Raw genomic sequence first — 23205 nt, forward strand, 5'->3', positions numbered from 1 at the left:
TACAAACCTTTACAAAGCTTTATTGAACATTTTAGATGCATTTTAGAGTCCCAGGAACTTTGGAGCACAGGGAAATGCTGGGTACGCACCTGCATCCGAGATCCAGGGGAGAATGGGAGATAAGCAGGAAGAACTGGTGATAAAGCAGCAAATATCCTCCCCCCCACCCTTCCTCAGGTGATGCTTGAGCCCCTAAAGAAAACAGTACTCGTAACAAATAGTTGAAAGTTTTTATTCATATAAAACTCATATTAAGAACATAAAAGATTGCATCTTAAAAAAAAAAAAAAAGATCTGCAATTATTTACAGCAGTATTGCACAAGTAAAGTGGCAATTACCCTGTCCAAAATTCATCAGTGCAAAACACAAGTAAGCCAGGGAAATTGCAGTAAAAATGCTACATATGCTGGGTCCTGTGAAACGAGTTAGTGATTCATCAGCACATCCCTGTATGCTGGGCGGTACCTGATGTTAAAGCTGGTCTGGGGAAAGTGGCCGAGGGAGGAAAACGTGGCTTTAAAAGGAGGGTGGCAAAAGTCATGGGGACGTAGAAGCCAAATTCCCACTGAATTTCACTGATGCTGAAGTCTTTGATGTGCCTAAATCACTACTGGATAGTGGGACTTAGGCACTTTGAGAAAAAATAATAAATCTCATTATCCAAACCACATTGGCTGCACTGCCAGGAGAAGACAGTGCTTTAGAAGGTGATCCATCACTTATTGCAGGGGCAGGGAGGAGAGGGTGGGGGGGGAAATCTTTTCAGGAACTTAAATAAGCAGAAAATAAATATACAACATTTCTACAAGTTACAGCATTATGGAACAGTAGAGTGCATTAAGTACACAGGGGAAAAAAATGAATCTACAGTATTTACCAAGTTAACTCTAAAAAAGTTTAGAAAAAAAAGTGATTTTTTGGGTTTTTTTTACTTATTTATAAGCTGTACAAAACTTACATGAGAGAAAGGAAAGGAAATACATTGCACACAGATATTTGGCTCAGATGATGAAAATAATATGGTGCCCTACTCTAATAAATATTCAGGTATTTACAGTTACGGAAAAGAGGAGAAGCATTAACACATCATGTGAGATCGCCCAAGAATAAATCTGGTTTCCCCACAACCAAGGAAAACTCTTCATCACATTCTTTTGGTAGAACAGAGACCACAGGTTATGCTTAAAATGACCCACAGCAATCAGCCAACATGGCTAAAATGAGCATAATCCCTATGTAAAAACACCATTCTTTTGTTTAAAGGCTTTTTGTTTTTCTTCCCTCTAAACCTCACAACTCTATGGGGGCAAAACCTGTTTTTTGAGGGCTAATTTTCCTATGCCTACCTTTTGGCCAGGAACATCTCCTGTGGAGAAGTCCCAGGCAGATGGTGCCAATACCCTGACATTTTTTCCCTTAGAATTAATATAATTGTTGTCTCCGTCATTGGCTGTGGTGGCCTGGTGGGGAGGATGGGGTAAAGTGCTCAGCATTTCTTTGGTGTACTCCAAGGGACACATTCTGGGCAGCGCAGTGCTGGGATGCTGTGAGGCTGCAAGACCTGAAAGCACCATTTCATCCACCAACAACAGATGAAACAACTGGGGAAAAAAAGCTCATTTGGTTTCTACCTCTGCTGCCAAATATTTTATTATTTTTTTTTTTCCTTTTATTAACAGCCACACAATTCCATCCTGCCAGGGTTTTCTATATAAACCCTACAGAAAAAAAAAGTACAGCTACAGGGAGTCAAAACCAAGGGGATGAGGAGCAGGAGCCTGCCCTGGGCAGCTCACCAGGTATTTTAAACACTCAGTCTCCACCAGTGCAAAGGTTCCCACAGCGCCCTCTCCAAAATACCCTGTCCAAAACATCCCCTGCTCCTGCAGCTGAGGCCAACTCCTGCAACCGATGCTCATCTTGCAGGTCCAAAAAAAAATAATAAAAATTTTAAAATAAAAATTAAAAGTCACTCCGTAATCCTTCAGAGTAGTGCAATCGGAGGCACACAGCCCCACACTGACACCACGGCTCTTCGCCTACCCAGCAGGCACAGGCAGCCAGTGCGTAGAGGTCAGATTGTACAGTTTATCCATCATTAAAAACACTAATCGTCATACATGGCACTCAACAGCTGCTCCCTGCATGCATATTGCAGGAAAAACCACTACCATGGGCTTGGGTTTGTTTTTTTTCCTATGGTGCTGGTGAAACCAGAAATAAAACCGTGGCTTTTGGAAGTGGGTTTGAGGACCACCTGCACCAGCCAGAGGAAAGGGGCAGCTCCAGAGGCAGACAGGGGTACACTTGTGCATAGACATGGGGGTGGTCAGAGCAGCCACCCCCCCTGAAAGCGCCCGCCGTGCAGCAGCCGCCCACCCGTGAGATGAACTGGAGACAATGTGGAGTACAGACCTGCTGCTTCTGCCAAGCCCTCAAGGGCTCCTCCATCAAGGCTGCGAGGTCTCCAGGTGGAAGGGGAGATGCCCTGGGACAGCACTGAGCACCTGGCCAGATCTTCCCAGGGGAACAGGGACAGGTAGGGAGGAGACTTGGCAGTCAGTGGGGAGTCAGCCCCATGCAGCAAATCCCTGGATGGATCCGTACCAGACTGGCATCCTTTGGCGCTTCTTCCAGCTGCATCCCTGTATGCCAGCATCTGGAGTCTTCATGCCGCCAGTCCTGTCCCGCTCATCCCCCTGCTCCAGGCTGTCCTATCCAAACATAGAGAGGATCCCAGGAAAAAAAAAAAAAAAAAAATATCCAGCACCTTAAAAACCCTCAACAGCAAGGTACAAGCCATGACTTAAACCAGTTCCTGAAATTACGCAGCAGAAGCTGTTGTCTCCAGGTGCAAAGCTGCAGTGTGCTGGGAACTGTTTCTACCTGCCTCCAAGAACGTTTTATTGCTGAATTACTCAGTCACCAACATTATATATTATATATAATATAGTACAATATGAAAGCGTTTTCACACATTTTATAGAAAGAATTTCTAAAAAAAGGCAACCTGGTGGATTGTTTTTTTGTTTGGTTGGTTGTGATATTTTGGACCCCGGGAGTCTGACAGCTAAGTCTTGAAATTCAGAGGGTAGAAAAAAAATATATATAAAAAAATAAATCAGTCAGCAGGAAATAGGCTACTTGCATGATGCAAATGAAGGTGGATTTGGGGTAGCATTAGGTATTTACAGGTAAAAGAAGTGCTGATTTAAATCCCTCTGCCCTTCTTCCATCATGACCATTCTTTTTTTGTGGGCAAATGCCCAGGAGGCAAAGGGAGCGGGGAGAGCTCCACGAGTCTCTGCAACAAGGTCTGCGAGGCAAACTAAGGCAGCTCTGCCCATCAGCTGGCTCAGGTTTTCCTTTTCCCCGCTGCAGGGTTTATCCCAGATGAGCCGACAGGTTTCCAGAAGCGATGACAAAAACATTATTCCATTGCCATTGAATTTTTTTCTCTGAGACTCTATCAGAAAAGTAAAAAATAAGAAGAGTTGAAAGAAACACAGTAAACGCCACTCTCTGACAAAGTCCTGCATCGGAGATTTCCAGCAGGTCGGTGTGGGATGTCCACCCTCATCTGACAGCCCCCGCCACAGGTCCTGGGGATGAGGCAGGGTAGGAGTCGGTCAGCACAGGGAGCCCCGCATCTGTCCGTCTGTCCATCCTCCCTGGGATTTCCCAACAAGTAAACAAGTCCCCGCACGTAGGGATGCGCCTGGCGCTCACTGCATCCTCCAGATGAGGCGGATGATGTAACGCAGGAGGCGCAAAATGACAATCTGGGGGTTTCCCGCCTGGTTATCCAAGAAACCCTATAACGAAAGGTGAGAAAAATAATAAAAGAAAAACAAACAAGACTGTGACTTTTATTTCCAGTGCGAAGCCCCTGTGCTACAAACACCTTGTGCGGTGCCACGCAAGTATTTCAGAGGTGTGAAATCAAGCATTTTATGAAGAAAGAAAGTAAACCCTGCGACCTTTCATGTTTTCCTTCAATAAAAAGCTTTGCAATACTCAAATGGTTGAAGCTGCCCGCTCCCAGCCACATTTGCCTTAAAGGCAGCCACCACAGCGCTGGTCAACAGGGATGTCACATGAAAGTCCCTGTGCATGGACACAGGAGGCACACAATGCTGCCGGCCGGTTTGAAACATGACAAAGGAGCAGTAAGCCCTGCTAGCACAGTCAGGGGGGTTTAAAAATCACAGGGTGGAAAGGCTGAGAGGAAAAAATAAAATAAATAATATAAAAATAAAATAAATAATATAAAAATCCCTCAGCGGGGACAGCAGCGCTGGTCTCTGCACAGATAGGTCCTCGCCTGTGGTGACAACACACGGATTTTAGTTCAGACCGCTCCAGGCGTAAGCACCACCTCATTCACAAAACACGGCATGCTGCACACAGCAGCAAAACACTCCCCCCTGGAGCAAAGGATCACAACAGCACACAACGAAAAGAAAAAGGAGCAATCAAAAACAAGCACTTATTTTTAAGCCCCCCCCCCCCTTTTTTTTTTTTTTTAGGGTGAATGAACAGCCTAAACATCCCACCCTGTCCATCTCTATACCATCCCAAAGCAACCCAATTAGGGCTATATGTAGTGCAGTAAAACCATGCCCGTGCATGCCCCCGAGAGAGAAATTACGCCATTTATGCCAATATGCAAACTGCCTTTCCCTCTACCAGGTGTAACGCAGGCAGTCTTGCAGCAGGACGTGGTTGCCATGGGGAGATGATGCCCAAGCATCTCCCAGCAGGGCACTGGGTCCCCGCACGAGTTGAATTTACCCACCAGGGAGCTGCCCTCATGAGCACAACACTAAGCCCACCACACTGCCTGATCACCAACACAGCAGAGAGCAAGGAAAAAAAAAGAAAAAATCCCAACAGGCTTGGAGAAGGATGGAAAAGAAATGCCAAAATTAGGTTTTCTTTAATAAAGAGGTATAAAAAAAAAATAGGGAGTTGAAACAAGACATTTTCCACCTCTGCAGACAGCTCAGGTGTGGGCAGCAAAGCTTGGGGCATGTGACATTGGCCAAGCGATGCATCCTCTGTTGGCAAAAGCCTCGGTGTGGAGCTGGTCTCCATGGCTGGAGGGTCCCATGGCCACCTCCACTTGCCAGACCCACAAGCTTTATTGGGGCAAAGAGGTGCTGGATGGCAAGTTGTCTGACTCCCCGTTGTATTGCCCAAGGAACAGTCCCCAGGGGGGTGATGCGCAGGGCGCACTGATAGGGAACGTGATGGGGAACACGCGGCTCCGACCCATTTGACAGCTCCGACCTGCCCAGCAAGTGTGTTTTGGCAGGGCTCTCAGTTCCTCATTTCTAACCTCACACTTAAAGGGCAAACCCCAGCAAGCAGCAGAGCCAGGCATGCCAGCAAGGTGTCCTACCTACCCCTCCTGCCAAAGGGCTCTAGCTCAGCAGAGACCACCTTTTCTCCACAGCAGCTGGACCGCCTGCAGAAGGAAAAGATATCTTTCTACAAAGCAGGGCATCAGGGACAATAATTCTATGCCAATTGCTTAAGTGCTCTGAAATCTCCATGTTTTTGGGCACATCAAGTGAGAATTCATCAGATGCCAATTAAGCCACGTACAAACTGTTTTTAGGGTCATGCATGACAGCCTCTGCTTGTGTCATCTAGCAAGCAGGACAAGGTAACTCTGTGTTTCAGTTCTTTCCCTTGTGCAGAAAGTTGGAAGCTCAGCCATGGTGCTGAGAACCACCTTGTGCAAACCTGCACCATGCTCTGTGACTGGGCACCTGCACCCTGTCCCGCTGCCAACTTCCCACTCACTCTCTTGGACCCATGGGGGGGGAAAAAAAAAAAAAAAAAAAAAAAAAAGTCTTTTCCTGCCCCTCCTCAGCCCCCTGTTAAATTCATGCCCTCTTATGCTGCCCACCAGGAAGCATGGATCGTGGTTTTGTACGGGACAGGGCAACATGCCTGGCACAGATTTCCAACATGAAAAGTCCCACCCAGTGCAGCATCCACAAGATCATGTGGGGAGGACATTCCTGCTCATCTCAAACCTGTTTCCAGAAGGCGCTCAAAGGACTTGCCTGCGCTCCAAATTTAAGGCACCACTATAAGAGCCAACAGAGAGAAGAGATGGCACACCACTTTGTGCTTCTGCTAGCCCTTCTGGATCAGTTCACCACTACCAGGTGCCTTCAGTGTTCTGAACACCACTAGGATTGGCTTAGTCCCTACCTTTCATTGAAAAGATGTCCTTTAAACGACAAAAAAAAAAGCATCACGAGGGACCAGCCTGGATGGGGGAGGTCGGAAGATGCATGTTCTGGATTCAGGATAAAACATAGCTTATCTCCATTTCGTTGCAGGTCAGGAGAGCCAGGGCATTGGGAAAGAAAATAGAGCCAATGGAGAAGTCACCAGCAAGGCAGTGCAGAGCAGCTGTGTAGAAGGAGCCAGATCACAACACCCTGGCAAGCATTTCGCGGGGGGGGAGAGCCCCTGCCTACAGGCATCTGCCAAACAGACCCTGGGAGCAGCGAGGAAACACACTGCAGGAGTGACTCACAAGTGAGGGAGGACGGATAAAGATCCAGACAGTCAGCATTTCATCACCAATGTTGCTACCTAACATGCTTCTGACTCCTCTTCCCACAGACAAGCACAAGGGCGAATCGATGGATCAGAAACCACATGCACAGACATGCAGCCATCAAGAACGTTCGGCAGCAAGTAATCGCTAATGATACTCTTCTGAAAACACTGTTACTTCATGTCTCTGGGTTGGTTTTGTTTTGGGATTTTTTTGTTGGTGGTTTTTTTTTTTTTTTTTTTGCATTAATGCCACCTATTTTTGTTGCAACACTCAAAGGTGAGAAAGTTTACAGCCTTATAAATACATGTTTCAAAACAGCTCTGGCAGATTCTTTTATAAGAAAAGGCAGTTATCAGACCAAGTCATTCCCTGTTTCTTATCTGCAGCTACACTTCCATGCACACAATCCTTGGCAGCAGGAATTTGGGAGCTGGGCACAGAAACCCACTACATTCACTCCCTGGCCATTTTTCTAGAAACACCATAGTGGGAATCCAACCGCTCGCTAGCTCCCGGCCAGGCAGCACTTCCAGAGGGACTCTTCCCAACGCCATCCCCAAAAATACCCCAACATACCCAAACTTTCTCTGCCTCAATTTTTAGAGGTTTCTTCCTCATTATTGTCAGGTCCAGTCCCAATCCAGCAACACGCTTTATGGGCCCCGAGTACTACAAAAGATACTGTGAACTTCATACCCGAAAACCTCAAGTCCCAGTTGAAAGGTTATTTTAATTGATTTAATGACGCTGCAGCAGCAGATGACTCGCCAGCGCAGGCAGCGCAATTCGCCTGTGTCCAGGCGAACACAACCACCCGCGCATCCTTTTCTACATTTGAGTGAACGAAACATTTACCGCAGAACTAGTTTCCAGAGATGATTAAGCTTTTCCCTTTTAGAGACCGTGTGTAAAGAAATGGAAAGTAAGAAGATGAAAGTTACCCTTCTCGGACAATAGGAGGCATTGAACTCGTCTCCAATGCGCCGCAGCTCCTGTGCAATCCATATTTCAGGCTGTACATCTTCTGCTAGTGAGTGAGACTGCCACCGGGAAGCTGAACAGAACAAAAATGGAGCAGTTGAAACAGAGGAACAACAAAAAAATACTCTATTAAACTTGGCAACAGCCAATGGACTACTACTATTTTTTTTGTTATTATTACTATTTAAGTTTTTTTAAATACAGTTCCTAGGAGCTGCGCAGGTGCCAGGCTGCTAGGGCCTGCACATGGTATGCAGTGCAAGTGGGACTCGTTGTGCAAGATGTGCATCACAGGAGAGGCTTTTATTCCTTATTATTTTTATATTATTAGGCTTTTATTAATTCATTTTTTAATTATAGGCTTCCCTTAGGAGCATCTACTCTGGCACATCCAAGCACTGGTCCCTTCTTAAATAGGAAGAAATGCTGAGATGCCACTCTACAATTTCTTTCACTAGCAAAACCTTCTATTCCCCTCCCCCCCCTTCTAAATAATTTTCTTTTCTTGCAGGCACATCAGCAACTTCTTCTCTAACCTTAAGAAAACCTCCGTCTGGATAGTTTAATTGAATTCTCACATTTCTTCCCCAAACAGTTCTGAAGTGCTCAATGAGAAAATGAAAATGATTGGTTTTGTCGTACTGAGAAGAAAGCCACAACTGGATTTGTATGATGAGAAACCATGCTTCCAGCAAACTGAGGGACTTTCCATCCGCAGGAGGGAACCGGGACGCTCACCTCTCAAACAGCATCTTCCTGCACTTTAGCAGAAAATAAACCCAATGCAAGAAAACAGTACTGGCTTGTAAAAGGGAAAAAAAAAAAAAAAAAAAAGGAGCTAGTGCACCAATTATACTGTAATACAGATAGCGAATTTAGTCTTCATTTTAAGAAGTCATTAGACATGTGATAAAGCCACCACGCAATCCCCTAAATAGCTGGGGGAGAAAGGAGCAACCTGTGACCCAGGCAGGACCCTGTGTGGTACCTGTGCCACCTTTCCCCTCCTGCAAACCCAAGCATAGGATCTGAGCAAGAATCAGACCATTAAGGCGAAAAAACCCACACCAAACAACAACCCAAACAAAAAAAAGCCAAAACAACCCCATACAACCCAAAAAAACTCACTGCACAAAACAAAACAGCGCATTTTGGCACGACAGCTTAGAAGGAATCACAAGGGAATAGACATAGCTTCCAATCTCAAAATACTCAAAGGATTAGTGGGGCAGTAAAAAAAAATAAATTTTTTAAATAAAAGTCTGGCTCCAACCTGACTGGAAAATACAGTTCTGAGCCAAACTAGCACTACTTGGCTCAAGGATGTGTTTTGTTTTCATGCTGTAGTAGCGCAGTAGTACCCACCGCCTGCCCAAGGACGGCCCCAGCTTATTTATTTTCCTCTCTGCTGAATGAAACATGGCACAGCCCTCGCAATACTCCACCCCAAAGCTCCAGGAACGCAAACAGGATTTCAGCTGGGGCGGGGTGATCATTCAAAATCCCACCACCGTCACCAGAGCTGGCCCCAGACTGCCTTTCCCAGCAAGAGCTAAGCTAGAAAAAAAAAAAAAAAAGAAAACACCCAAAAAAAAAAAAGAGAAGGGACAAAAACACGCAGAGATCCAGGGATGCACAGAAAACTGCATGGGGAGAGGTATCACTCCTTCTCCATCCTTTCCCTTTGCCCCAGCACTATACCCAACCCAAGAGCTCATCCACTCCAGAGACGAAGGCTGGGGTTGGTGGCTGAGAGTGAAATTGGGCTGAGGTTTTCAGAAAGGACTTTCTGTGTCACTGCTGAACAGTGGTGACAAAAGGGTCCAGTCATAACTGGTCCCAAAACCCGTCAGAGGTGCTTTCGGGGGGCCCCCAGTCATACCACAAGCTGGTACCCACCACTGACGGCAAGACGGCTGCCACGGGGATGGGGAAAAACTGAAAGGCACCCCCAGGATGTCTGCATCTCTCTCTAGCCCACAGGATGCTTCAGATGGGGACCGGCACGATGATGCTGCAGTCTCTGCTTACAAGTAAAAAAAAAAAAAAAAAAAACCAAAAACAAAACAAAAAAAAGCCTCTCCGCCCCCCCAAAAATAACACAAAAACAAAACAAAAAACCCAAACTGCACCTCCACCTACCAGGCTTGGTAATCCAAACCCCCTGCAGAAAATCTCCTTGGAAGATGGCTTCAGATGAACTGCGCATGAAGCTCAGGAAGAAAATGGCAGCAGCTCTGAAACGAGCACAACAGGAACAACACTGCCAGCTTCTTAGCTTAAGGTTTCCCCCTTAAATTCACCTACTACACCCAGGGGACCTCCTTCACATGCTATGAGAGGTTCATGCTACTTCTCTCCCCTCTTCTACAGTGCAGGAAAACACACAGGGATCAAAACAGCACTGGGAAAAGCCATTTACAGAGCACTTGCATGCACCTGCTCCAAATACATCCCCAAAACCCACGTGCAAAGCCTGCACTCCTGTGCCTTTGGACAGAGCTACTCTTTGAACAAAAAACTCAACTCTTAGCTCCTGCTAAGAGCCAAAGACTTGAAGTATCGGTCTAAAATTCATATAACCCCACCAAAGGGTGGGCTTCTTGTCTTGGGTGACCTCACGGCGAGCACTCCCAGAAAGGCAACCACCACGCCTGCCACACTCTTCTGCAAAAAGCAGGTTCATCTTTTTTCCTCTGTACCTTCCCTGGCACATATGAATAAACTCATCCCTGCTCCTCTCCTACTCATCGCCAAAAGCATCTTCACGAACATACCGAGCTAGCACTGCAACCTTTCCCACTCCCCATCCAAGAACATCCCCCTGTTTGACTTCATCTCATTTCCCCCCCCAAAAAATGGCTTTGGAGGTGGCTGGCTGTACCTCCTTGCACTGTCAGAGAAGCAAGACAGCTCAAAGCATCACTGCCCACCACCTCATATACCCGGAACAAATCTTCCTCCAGCTCGCATACCCGCGGGCAACCTGTAACTTCCCAGGGCTGCCTCCACCTTCGTTTGTCTGGCAGAGGCACTTTCAGCACTTAATTATGATTTGGGCCATCATTACTGAAAACTTTGGGGAAGGTTTTATAAGATTTAGAAGAGGCAGCTTCAGGGCAGAGCATGAGTTTGCTCTGCTTGACCAGCCTTGGAAACAGTCCAGCGCTGCCCACAGGAGAAGCTGAGAGGACCTATCGCACACAAACTGCTCTTGCTTACAGGAAACGCCTGTTTATTATTATTATTATTAAAGGCCACATGCTTATGCTTACTAGAGAAACTCTCCATCTCTCCACCCGCAGTTAGTGCCTTACAACAGATAAAAATCAGCACCTAAACACACAACAAAAAAAATTATACCCTTTGCTTCCTTGCGGAGGGACTGACCCGTTTCCGTGCGGAAAACTTAACGGCACACATCCGGCAGGACACTGCCAAGGCAAGGGGACTGAGGAAGAGGTGTGCAGAGCAAACCCACAGCCCTTTGTCAAGGCAAGCCATGCATAAGTGACAGCCTGGGAGTTGCAGTCCCTGACTGGAGAATAAAACAGCTTCGCACTCCCAGCTTAATTGCGCTTGAGAGTAGCCAAGGGTCCCATTTAAATAGCTCGAGTATTTTCCATTTGCTTATAGCTGTTTAGGATGATGCCCCTAGCAACAATAACAGAACAAAGGCTCCAGTGAAACCAGCATTTCAAAAGCTTTCCTATAGCAATGAAAAAGCAGGAGCTCAGAAAAATCAGGGAAAACTTCAATTTCTTCCTGGACCACCAAAAAAAAAAAAAAAAAAAGTCACTCACTGCTAAAACGGCTGCAGCTCTCCCTGCTGAGGAAGCCCAGCATCCTTGCCTGCCTGTGCCATGTGTGTTTGCGCTATGCGAGGTTGTGAAATTTGCATTAAGCTGTAATTACTGCAATAATGTCAGAAAATCTTTCCTAAGGGCATATTACAGTAAGTCCTCTGCAGCTGTAACCACAGCCATTAACCAGAGAGAAGACAAAAAAAAAAAAAAAGGTCTTGATCATGTAAAGCTTGGAATTGGTGTCTGTTATCTCCTGAGGAGTGCTACCAATGTGGTACCTGTCTCGCTCCCACCTTCCCCAGTTTTGGCCAGCAGAAGTTAAAAGGTTTCCTCCAATTAAGGGGAATTAATCCCGAGAAGGGAAAGGCATTAATGGATAGCTTAAGCAGCTCCAGCGGGCATGTTTTCCCCACCACTAGAGGCTTCAACCCAGTCCTACCTGGTAAGCCACATGTAAACACACGCCTGCCTGCCACCACACTGCTTTCAAGCACCAATTTCAGGTTTCACCAAAACAAGCGGGAGTTTTGTGACCCCAGCACCTATGACACCATGTGGCTTGTTGAGGAAGCAATGGGAGGAAAAAGCGAGTGAGAAGTCACTTACCTCGCAGCACCACACAAACCCTGAAGAAAAGCAGCACATAAAGCCTTGCAGAAGTGAGCCCTGACTAGGAAGCTGGATTGAACAACTTTGTCCCCTCCTCCCTAGGCAGGGACTGACACATCCCAGAAAAGAATAAAAGTAGTAGTAATTTTTTTTAAAGTGCTGGACAAGCGGGTGTTCCTCAGCAGCATGTTTGCTCGGCAGGCCCAGCCAGCTTGCAAAAATCCCACACCCTGACTGCCAGGGCAAGCATCCAGCCCGCTGCCAGCCCCACATCAGCCAGGCTGCCTGCTGCCAGCCCCCCAGATACCCCACGGCTCGCCCTGGCAAGGGCTCCAGGCTCTTCACAAGCGTCCAGCAGCTCTGGTGGGCGCCCGGGCAGGGCAGCAGCAGGGCAGGGTGCCACCCCGGCACAGCAGCAGCGCGCTCGATCACAGCCATCATCCCAAAAACCGACACGGTGGGATGCAAGAAGCGTTGCTGCAGGTGTGCAGCTATAAACCGCTGTATTCTACATCTTTTGAAGGCAAAACAAACAAGGTGAGGAGCGGACAGGTATTGCTGATGAAGAGGATGACGGGGAGCCCCGGGGGCCGGTCCCGTGCCCTCTGATCATCCCGTTACCCCCTGGCGTCTTACCCATGGCGCTGAGGCAGTGGCTGAGGGCCTGGCAGGGCGGGCTGGGGGTCTGCGTGGCCTTGTCGCAGCTGAGGGGCGCGGGGCTGCGCTCGGCGTCGAAGGAAAAGTACCCGCTGGAGGAGCGCGACAGCAGCGGCGACCTCCGCACGAAGATGAAGAGGGGCGAGCGGGTGGCGAAGGGCCCGGGGCTGGCGGGCGGGCCCCGCGGCGAAGGCCCCGCCGTGGCGGCGGCGGAGCCGGGCAGGGCGGCAGGAGCGCCGGGGCGCAGCTGCGCGGCCGGGCCCGGCCCCTCCGCCGCCGGCAGTCGCCCGCCCTCGCCGTCGCGTTGCGCCTTCACCTCAGGGGGCTGCTTGGCCATCGGGGCTGCCTGCGGGCGGAGCGGGACGGCGTGAGGCGAGGAGGAACGGAGCCGCCGCCGGCCCCTCCCGCCCCCCCGCCCGGCCCCATTGTTCTGCCGAAAGTGCTGAGGCGGCAGGTCCGCTCCGCGCCGCCCCCCGCCGCCGCTCCCGCCGCCGCCCCCCGCCTGGCCTCACCCGCGCACTCCCCCTCTCCTCCTCCTGCACCTCCTTCTCCTCCCCTCACGGTGCTCCCCGCCGGCGGCTGCGGACCCTGGCGCCCGGCCGCGGGCTGGCGCGGTGTGCGCGGCGGGCCTGCCCCGGCGCTGCCCCGGGCCCTGCACCGCCCCCGCCGCCCCGCCCCGTGTTTACAGCGCCGCCGCGCCCCGCCCCGCCCCTCCCTCCCCGCGCCGCCCCGCCCCTCCCTCCCCGCGCCGCCCCGCCCGCCCTGCCCCGTGCGCTCACGCGCCCGCACACCCGCCTCCTGCAGTCACACCTGCGCGCGCCCCGACCTCACCCCCCTCACGCCGCGCAGGCACATCCGCGTGCGTCCCTTTACACAACCCCCCTCACACTGTGCACACCGTGCGCCACACGCACGCCCCTCACACATGCTGGCTCTGTACACGTACCCCCACGCGTACCTCGTTGCACACCCACCCCGATGTGTGTGCACACCCTTACGTGCACCACGCACTGTGTGCAAGCCTGATGTCCGTGTGCTTGCTCTGCGCATCCACGTGTTACACACACCTGTACACAGCCCCTTGCACACACACAGCCCCTTGCACGCACGCATTGCACACACCTGTACACAGCCCCTTGCACACACACAAGCATTACACACACCTGTACACAGCCCTGTGCACACACGCAGCCCCTTGCACGCACGCATTGCACACACCTGTACACAGCCCCTTGCACACACACAAGCATTACACACACCTGTACACAGCCCTGTGCACACACGCAGCCCCTTGCACACACATTGCACACACCTGTACACAGCCCCATGCACACACACTGCCCGTGCACACACACGCATTACACATGCTTGTACACAGCTCCTTGCACACACACATATTACACATGCATGCACACAGCCCTGTGCACACACGCAGCCCCTTGCACGCACACATTGCACACACCTGTACACAGCCCCATGCACACACACTGCCCGTGCACACACACGCATTACACATGCTTGTACACAGCTCCTTGCACACAGGCAGCCCCTTGCACACACACACAGCTCCTTGCACACACCCCCAAGCACAGTGCACGCAGTGCCCCTTGCACCCTTGATGGTGCACTCTCCCTGCATCCTAAAAACACCCTGCTCCGTACACTGCCCGGTGCACCCGCGGCACCACACCACCCCCCCATTGCACCCCTCGCACTGCGTGTGTGCAGCCTCCGCGTGCGTGCACCCCCTGCCACCCCCTGCTCCCCACCTCGCTGGGGCTGTGGCTGCATGGCGTCCACCCTGGCTCCTGCGGAGCGCCGGCGTCCTGGGGCGGAGGGAGGCCAGCAGCCCTGGCAACCAGTGCCACTCGGCGGAGCCCAATTTTACTGTAGAAGAAAAAAAAAAAATAGAAAAAAAAAAAAAAAACCCAAACACTACCCAGAAGCCTCATTTACGATATGTTTTGCATGAGCAATCACAATATTATTTTGTGGTGACTAACTCAAACCTGCGCCCTGGCAGCCAGGAGCTACCGACCACAGCTTCCTCCGGCCCCGTCGCCCGCGTCGGGGAAGCGCAGGGAGGCGACCGGGGCCACTCCGCTCCATCGTCTGCCTCTCCTCCCCCGGGCCCATCGTGCTGGTGTGTGGCACGGGACACGGGATGAGGCTCCAAATAAAGGCACTGGCTGGAGAAGGGGATGGTGCTGGGGGAGCACCCGGGGACACCCCAGCATGGCACAGGGACGGGAGCTGGGGCATCCTTTGAGCAGCAGCAGCGTCACCAGCTGCAGGATAAACGTCCACCGCGGTGCAGAGGGGGAGGAGTGGGCACAGCTGCCCCAGGGGCTGAGCTTTGTTGATGGAGCGGGTGCTGGGGGGACACATGGGCTCCCCCATCCTACCCAGTGTGTCCCCAACCAGGCAGCGGTGCCTGGTGCTTCACCGGCCCAAAACCAGGGGGTACTCTGGCCAGGACATCACCTTCCAACACCTTGCCCCCAGCTGCTGTGCAAACGTCGACTTCTGCGTGGAGCCCGAGGACGGCGCTGGCGTCTGCTTCGACACCCAGCTCTTGCGCGAGTCAACAAACACCCTTATAAAAACACAAATGCCCAACACCTTTGCTAACTCCAGGGGTGGCTGGTGCTGTTCGCCTTCCTCCACTGCAAGGGATGGAATTTTGTTGGGGAAATTAAACTAAACCCCCAAGGAGCCTGGTGAAGCAGCCTGGCTTGCTGCACGCAAGCTGTGCCAGCCGAGATCTCAGCGAGCAGCCTGCAGCGCCTGGGGACATCTTGTCCCACAGCTGCCGCCGCGAGGGTGTGCCTTTATCAGCCGAGGCTGGGGCTCCCCTGCCCTGCCACCGAGGCCACCAGTGCCAAGACTGCAGGGGGTGGCTTTGCTGCAAACCTTTGGGCAACCGGCTCCAGTCCCCGCTGGCCTCAACAGGGCTCGTTAGCCCAAACACCTCCTCCTCGACACCGACAGGGCTGCGCGCTGCCCGAGTGCCTGGATGATAAATGTGGTCCTGGCTTTTGGGGTGACCTTGCCCTCCATGGTGAATGCTGTTCTGTCCACTGGCACTGGCACCTCTGCCACTGTACTTTCTCTGGATTGCGAAAATGGATCGGAGAGAGACAGGAAGGTGGCCCTGGCCAGGTTGTAAACCATCCTTTGCAGGACGTCCAGGGCAGAAATCACCTTGTCCAGCCCCAAAATCAGCCCCGGCACGTGGCAGATGTGTGAGGGCCTGGGATGGTCCAACACGCTGATCTTGCCTGGAGCCAGGAGCATCCCTGGCTGCCCTCCCGGCAGATGCCCCAGCTCTGGCAGCTCTGTTCCCATCCCCTTTGTGCCGCTCTGACGGGATGGGAAGGAAAAGGACCTGTGGGTGTTTGTGTGGGAAAAAAATATTTTGAGAAATTCATTAGGAAAACTCATTAGGGAAAATTTTGAAGTCAGGGACCAGGAACAGGAGGGAAAGGCTTGAGGGTCCCTCCCGCCAGCTTGGCAGTGCCATCATCTTTCCACACTGGGGTCCCACCAGCGAGGCAGAAGCGGGGCTGAAAATTAGGCTTGTGCCTCCTTCCCTGGCCCCCCAGGAGTGGCACCCATGGCACAGAGCTGGTGGGCCTCTGCAAGGGACCACCTGCTTTCCCAGCGCTTCCCCTGGGATCTGGGAGCCACCCAAGGCTTTGCCCCCCCGTCAGGGACCAACAAGCATCCTGAGAAGCCCCCAGCACTGGGGCAGAGCGACGTGGGGGTCGCTTGCAGAGGCATGAGGGCTGCTGGGGGCACAGGGCCAGCAGGCAGATGCTGCGTCTATTTTCTCCTCCTCGTCCATTTTGGTTTCTGTGTGGGTGGCTCATGTGAACAGAAAGGTGATGGGGAAAGCGTTGTGCGAGAACAGCCTGTCCTTTCAAACACCTAAATTTAAGCCAGCAATTTTGGCTCTTTTGCAGGGCTCAGACGTGCCCATGATTTTTTGGAGAGCCATGACAGCCACCGGCTTCACCTCCTTTCTCTGAGTGCAATTTTCCCCAAAATGAATCACAGCACCAGCCTCGTGGAACAAATCTATTTTGACTTTGTCCTCGTTCCTATTGTTGTGAACCATCTAAGAGGTATTTGCACCAAAGTGACATCCCAAAGGTCATCTAATTTTCATCAGTCCACTGCGGTACTTGTCAGTGGACACAGATGGAGAGAGGTGGAGTTTGCAAACCCTCCTCTTGCTGCTGCCTCGGTCCCCGCAGCATCCATCCCCCAGCCCCCTGGGGACACTTGGTCGAGGATGCCACATCTCAGCCCTTGTCCTTCGGTACCAGCATGCACTAACATCCAATTAGCAAAGCTGCCCTTGGACTCACCAGCGTCTGTGTTGCAGAAATGCCACCAGTCATAGGGTGTTTTCTTGTCTCCCAGGTGGAAACTAGAAGGGAGGAATTAGAGGGGAGGTGGAGAGGGATGAATAATAAGGGGGGATCCTGCGCCGTTGCAGCATCCCAGCCCCTCAGCGATGGCCAGCACTGGTCGGCTTCATCTCTCACCCAGCCCTCCCTCTGCTCTCTCCTAGCAGACTGTCACCAACACCGGAAAGTGTGAGGGAAGGAGGGATGGAGGAAAGACGACGGTGCCCAGCTGGGGTGGAAGAACCCTCGATGCTGCCAGCACAGCCCTAATGAGCTGAAACCCCCCAGTATTGCAGAGACAAAACACCCCCAAAACATATCTCCCCTACCCCCAACAAGCAGCTGCTCATCAAACCCATTTTTACTACACAACACAGCAACGGAAAAAAGTGACTTCTTCTTCTTCTCCAGCCCGTTGCGATAAACGTTATTTCACTTGGCGCTGGCAGATAAAATCATGCCTTAAGTACAAGGCTTTATCTGAGCTGGGTTTGGAGCCTGACCTTTACTGCAGCACGGTGCCACGCTCTCTGCTGAGCACTGCCGGCTTTCAGCTCCGGGAGCACTGGAGCAGGCACCCGAGGCACCTCCAAAGGGCCAGAGAAAAAGAGAGAGGAAGGGGAGGAAGAGGTTTTCCTTGCCAGAGACAGGAGGGAGGGCTGGAGGGGCTTGGGGATAGACGGGCTGCCTGGTGGAGCGGGACGAGCAGGCGGCACGTGTGGGTTAGGGCAGCCCATGCCAGAGCAGGCAGCTGGGCACAGATGTGGTGAGAGCAGCCATAGGATGTGCACTGAGCTGCCACCGGGCTCAGGCACCTGTGGGTGACATCATCAGCACCAAAAAGCTCCAAAACCTGCCCACCTACACCCCTCACCCTCCCAAAATGTGACTGTTGGAGTGACCGGGCATCACCTTCCCCACACCTCAGGTCCACGTCCCCTGTGTCAGGCAGGGACCAAACTTGGGTCTTCCACATCCCAGGTGAGCAGAGTCATTGAATTTTAAACAACCCAACCAAATAGAGCCATTACTTCTCCATCAACTTACTCCATGTCCCCAGTGGCTACTATGAATATGCAAAGGTTATATATATATATATATATATACACATATATATAAAAATAGGGTTCTTTTAAATATATATATATGTTTGTTAAAGAAACACCTAAACCATCTCTACGTGGGATGTCATCTGCAGTGGTGATAGTGACATGGTGATGGACCAAGGGACAGTCTCTCAGCAGCAGCAGCAGCCTCTTCCAGAGGCAGCAGTGGCTGAGAACGGTCCCATTGTGATCTCAGTGGTCCCTGGGCTGGGACATCCCCTGGGGGGATGGTTGCTTTGATTCACTGCTGACCTGAGGTAATTTGTTAACCAGTTAATGGGTGTTTCAAGCTGGGTGAAGTTATTTGTCACGCCTAATGGGGCTGAGTGACGTTGCCTTGGGTGACATTAATGCCTCACCTGTACGTGAACCAGGACCATTGCTTCGTCAGTGTGTGTCTAACTATATTAGTGAGGTGCCTGCAGCTTTTAACAACTTCAAAATACTCCAATTAAGAAATTTGGCCTCTGTTGAGTGATGGTAGGGAGATGCTGCCGGGAGCAAGGGTTCAACCAAGGGTGGTGGGTTGCCACCAGCAAGCAATGGAGGACCTGGGAGAGAGGAAGCCCCAGACCCCAGCTGGGGGCCCTAGTTTGCCACCAGGGCACGGTACAATGGCAAAGGGTGAAAAGTGAGTAAACTTGGGTTTTCTGTAGAAGAAAAAGCAAGCCACCCACACACCAGGAAATCTCTCCTCTCTGTGTGGGTGGTGGAGGCCCCAAGATGAGTTATCTCTAAAGGGCGACTCTGGGGATACCTAGAGAACTTCATCAGCGTGGATTCGGTGCATGCCGAGGAGGAAATGTCAGTATTGCCAGCTGGGGCTTTGGGTTGTTGTGTCGTTTTTTTCAAAGCTCTTTTTTAGCAGCTCATTTTAAAATTGGTTAGAAATAAGAGCCTCCACCCCACCAGGTCAACTCTCCGTGGACCCGTTCCCACAGCCGTCACACCACTTGGCCCCTCTTGGGATGGTTTTACCCTTTATCCCTCCTGCTTCCCCGTGGGATGCTCCTGCGAGGGGATGGCAGGAGCCGGTTCTTCTCTTTAAGGCTATTTAATGGAAAATAAAGGGGCACGGGCAATCTGAACCTGACCCTGCACCAGCATGGACAGGCAGCATCCCTTCAGCAATACCCACCAGCTACCCAATCTCAGACCCCCACTCCCCACCAAGCCTCAGCTATAATCATTGATGGCAAAACTAAGAGACCAGAATGATAAAATCAAGTTGATTGCAAGCAAAAATCCCACCTGACACAACCCTCCAGGCATCCTCGGCGCTCACACCCTGCCCAGCTTCCCTCAGATGCCCTTAGCCATTGGGCAGGAGCAGAGCTCGCAGGCAGATGGGATGCTTGCCGAGCAAGGAGGGATGCACAACAAGCGATAGCTAACACCTATCTACCATATATAACGATGTGAAACTTCTACACCCACACGAGCTCCTTCTCCACTCACAGTGGGGCTGACATTTAAGCTGTGGAGGCTCCCGCACAGCTGGCAGGGACGCGCCTGTACCACAGCTGAAAAAAAAGAAATCACCACCCTGAGGTGGGGTAGGCAGAAATTAGCATTAAATTGGGGCAAACAAGCAGGTAAAAACTCCATCATGTTCATAACGCAGTCTCCTATGCCGCTCTGAAAAGTGTGTTATGAGAAACTCACGCTCCAAAAAGTGTGAGATGAGGAATCAAATACGTATGCGTTTCCTATATATATAAAAACTTCAGCCTGGCAGAAATCTTTGCCTAGACAGAGAACAGCTGGCTTATAAGAAAATTAAATAAAGGAGGAAGGGAAAAAAAGAAAGGCAACCCCAGCGCTGAATGTTTATATTTCCACCAGCTACGAGGAGGTTTCTCCAGCTCATGTCCCTCGCGGTGCAGCTTGCTGCAGCTGACTTGTGAACCAGCTGCTTCACATCAAACCCAAGGCTTTTCCATGCGCCACAGAAAGTCTACCAAGAGGCAAAGCAGGCTGCATTAAAGGGTAATCTGAGAGTTATTTGCCATAAAAGCGGGCAGAGGAGCACCAGCTGCAGGGAGGTTCTCCCTACTACTGGAAGGAAACAACTTGCCTTGCTGTGTGACATGGAAAAGGTTTTCCCAAAGCGAGGAAGGAGCAGTGCTGCCGGGTCTCCCCAAACCACAGGCAGGTGGGCAGGCGGCTGTGGAGCCTGGGCATGCAGCACCGCATCCCACCGGGAGGCATCTGTGCAGGCAGGTTTGCTGCGGGCAGCAGGGAAAAGAGCAGGAGCTCGATGCGGTACCTGGGAGGAGCAGATGAACAGCGCAACAGCGGGTTACCCCCAAATGACACATTCCCTGGGGGGTCAATGCCCCTCCTGCTGACACAGGCTTTCCTACAGCACAATTGGATTTATGAAAACAACAGGACAAGCGTTTCCAGTCCCTCTGCGTGCAGAGCAGCCTGTGATTCCAGCTCCCTGCACGGCCACCTTCCCCTCTGCGGTCCCTCGGCCCCAACAGCAAGCCATGTGAAAACCAGCCCCTCCTCAGCATCCAGAGCTGTGTTGGCTGCCCTGGGCTCAGCTCACCTGCCCAACCACTGGCTGGTTTTCAAGCTGAACAATTTAAGTGGAGAAAAACATTCATGAAAGATAAGATTAATGAAAGACTGTTGTTTGTCTCCCTCCTGTGGATGGATGCACAAATAGAGTCAATGCCCTTGCCTTTCCCAGGGCTGTGGGGACCACAGCACCTTTCAGAGAGAGCTGGTGGGACATCAGCGTCAAGAGGAAAAGAGGGAAGTTGAACCCCCATTTCTTAGGGTATGAGGGTCCGAAAGCTCCCATCTATCCAAAAGCCTTAAAATAGCCTCCGCCCTACTGATAAAATATCCCTTTTTTTATCCTCTTCACAAGATTAAACCAGGACACCAGGATACAGAATAACTGCATCCCGTGGGTTGAACTCTCAGTGAACTCTTCCGGAGCCCCCCACAAGTGTGTCACACAGGTCCCACCATGAGAGCACTCTCCAGCTTCTGCATGGATTAACTCCACACATCACTCAGCTGCAGTTTGAGCAAGGTTTGAAGGCCAGTAAAGCCAGGCTGACAAAGCCCCAACGCCGTATGGGTATGCTGCGCACACATCAAGCACTAATTTCCCCACGTGGCGCTGCTGGCTCTCCTCTCCCCGCTACATTACCTTCCTTATGTATCACTCTGGGTCCCATAACTCCGGGTTACGGCTCTCCATTTTATCCAAAGAGGGGAAGAAGGTCCTCAGCGAGGGACACACTTCGGTGCTGGGATCATTCCGCAATCCTGGCTTCTCGGCAGCGCGCTGCACCGCCGGCCAGCCGTTACTCAGTGTTTGTAAGGCATCGGTGCAGAGCACCCACCACCAGCCTGCAAGGAGCACAACCCTGTAGGCATTTATTCCCCAAGATCCATCAGCAGCCACAGAGGCTCAAGCAAAGGCAGCAACAAGCCGTGGTGCAACTTTCACTTGGCCAGTGCAGCTCGCCCCAAGATGGGGCAGCTGAGATTTTGCCACCACATGGGGAATCCAGAAGAGAAGGGGGAAGACAGGTCAGGTCCAGCTAGAAGTCTCTCCAAAGTGATCGCAGCTGTGGTTCCAGAGAAAGATTATGCAGACCAGCTTTAGCAGCAAGTCTCAGCTTTGCAATGCTGAAGGATGCAGAGAAACAGAAAAGGTGCTCCATGGCAAGGGGAGCTCGAGCGGTGCATTCCATCTTTCACAGGACCTATCAGCCACGTCCAGCTCTTCCCAGCATCCTTTTCAATGTTTGGCTGCAAAAATGAATACGGGAAACAAGTTTTGCTTTGAAGCAATGCATGAAGAGGAAACCTCCACCCAAGATGTTTGTTTGGTGTGGGTCAATGCAGAGATGCTGCTCCAAAGAAGCAATGTCCATTCTCAGCCAAGCCAAGGAAGACAGCCCTGTGCGGATGCCACCATGGAGCTAGTGTGTTCAAGGTGCCTGCTAGATCTCTTTGGAGTTTGTGTAATTCAAGTTATTTTGACATTAAATATCTGACAAAATAGCTCTAAAGTCAAGCCAACCTCATGCAAACTCAAGAGAGCAGGCAGCAACAATTCCGTGTGTTGGTGTGTGGCCACTCTAGTTAAGAAATGGAAAAAAATAGATAAAAAGGAATAGGGGGCACTTTTAAAGGAATGTTTTACTGGCATTTTCCGCTGAGTATTTTCACAGTATTCTGCCACAGTACAGGAAAACAAAACCTCATAACAAACAGAAAGTAACCCTTTCAATTCCAGTATGGAGAGACATTTGCTTCTTGGATTCCCCGTCTCTAGTAATTGTGTTATGGCCAGCCAGAAGTGAATTTAACAAAAGTGGTAAGTGTGATTTCAGTCCTATGCAACCTAAATCTGATCTGCAAACCCAGAAGCTCCTGAGAGAAAGGGTAGAGCAGGAAGCCTGTGAATGTAGGAGCCCCAAACCTCAAAGAAACGCAATAGCAGCACTCCGGGTGCTGTTGCCCATCTGCCCATTGGTCTCATGACTGACTCAAAACGGCGTTTCCTCCTATTCATTCCTTATCTGCAATGGCTCTTCTGGGAGAAGAGAGACCTACTGAAAACCTCTCCTTCCACCTACCAACCATGGGTTTTCCCCTGATCAAGTGTAGAAAGCTACACGAGTTGACGCTCTCATAGCCCACATTACAAACATGCTATTTCACCTCCAGTTGTTGTCTTCACTTCTCTTAGAAGAGATGCAGAAGTCTTCCACCGTGGTACGGTCTCAGTCTGGAATTATATTCCCATTTCCAACAACTCGATCCTCTCCAAAGGCCTCACCATTCTTCTTCATCCTCAAGACATCATGAACACTTGACATTTCAAAGACCAGCCTGCTCTTCACGTGGCTGGACTGCATTTATCACCCATATGCTTCCTGGCCTCCATGCGAGAGCTAAGGGTTGCCAACATAGTTGGTCGGAACTCAGCATTGACCTTGCCTTCAGATCAGAGCAGCTTACTTCCCAAGGTCCCTTCAACGTGAACGATTCGATGGCCTTTTTCAAAA

At 51.0% G+C, this 23205-nt stretch overlaps 1 protein-coding gene and 1 long non-coding RNA gene across 5 annotated transcripts in view; one reads left to right on the plus strand and one right to left on the minus strand.

Moving 5' to 3' along the window:
• LOC141477663 (uncharacterized) overlaps positions 1-8374 on the plus strand; it is a 24967-nt gene extending 16593 nt beyond the window's left edge. The window contains exon 4 of one of the 2 annotated variants that reach the window (XR_012463711.1): positions 6361-8374. This is a non-coding gene — a long non-coding RNA (uncharacterized lncRNA). The remainder of the gene's footprint in view (positions 1-6360) is intronic. The other variant, XR_012463710.1, reaches the window with a different exon arrangement.
• Positions 3727-12995, minus strand: BCL2L11 (BCL2 like 11). 3 transcript variants are annotated; one of them, XM_074166918.1, is made up of 3 exons: positions 12620-12995; positions 7529-7641; positions 3727-3816 (listed from the first exon to the last, which is right to left on the minus strand). In XM_074166918.1, the coding sequence occupies exons 1-3, from the start codon at positions 12975-12977 to the stop codon at positions 3727-3729; spliced, it is 561 nt and encodes a 186-aa protein (XP_074023019.1). In that variant the 5' UTR covers positions 12978-12995. The 3 variants fall into 3 exon arrangements, with proteins under 3 accessions (XP_074023019.1, XP_074023010.1, XP_074023001.1); XM_074166909.1 differs by lacking the exon at positions 3727-3816 and having other exon boundaries at positions 7439-7641; positions 12620-12707; positions 12852-12977; XM_074166900.1 differs by lacking the exon at positions 3727-3816 and having other exon boundaries at positions 7439-7611; positions 12605-12977.
• Between the last annotated feature and the right edge of the window lie 10210 nt (positions 12996-23205).

The sequence above is a fragment of the Numenius arquata genome, chromosome 2, assembly GCF_964106895.1.
Source record: "Numenius arquata chromosome 2, bNumArq3.hap1.1, whole genome shotgun sequence".
NCBI lineage: Eukaryota > Metazoa > Chordata > Aves > Charadriiformes > Scolopacidae > Numenius > Numenius arquata.

What these genes read in the sequence shown, in the direction of transcription:
- BCL2L11 (XM_074166918.1), bottom strand. Translation starts at nt 12,977, where the DNA reads ATGGCCAAGCAGCCCCCTGAGGTGAAGGCGCAACGCGACGGCGAGGGC. An exon ending in CCACTGCCTCAGCGCCATGG is followed by an intron (nt 7,642 to 12,619) that starts GTAAGACGCCAG and finishes TGTTCTGTTCAG; the next exon opens with CTTCCCGGTGGCAGTCTCAC. An exon ending in CCTCCTATTGTCCGAGAAGG is followed by an intron (nt 3,817 to 7,528) that starts GTAACTTTCATC and finishes CTTTCGTTATAG; the next exon opens with GGTTTCTTGGATAACCAGGC.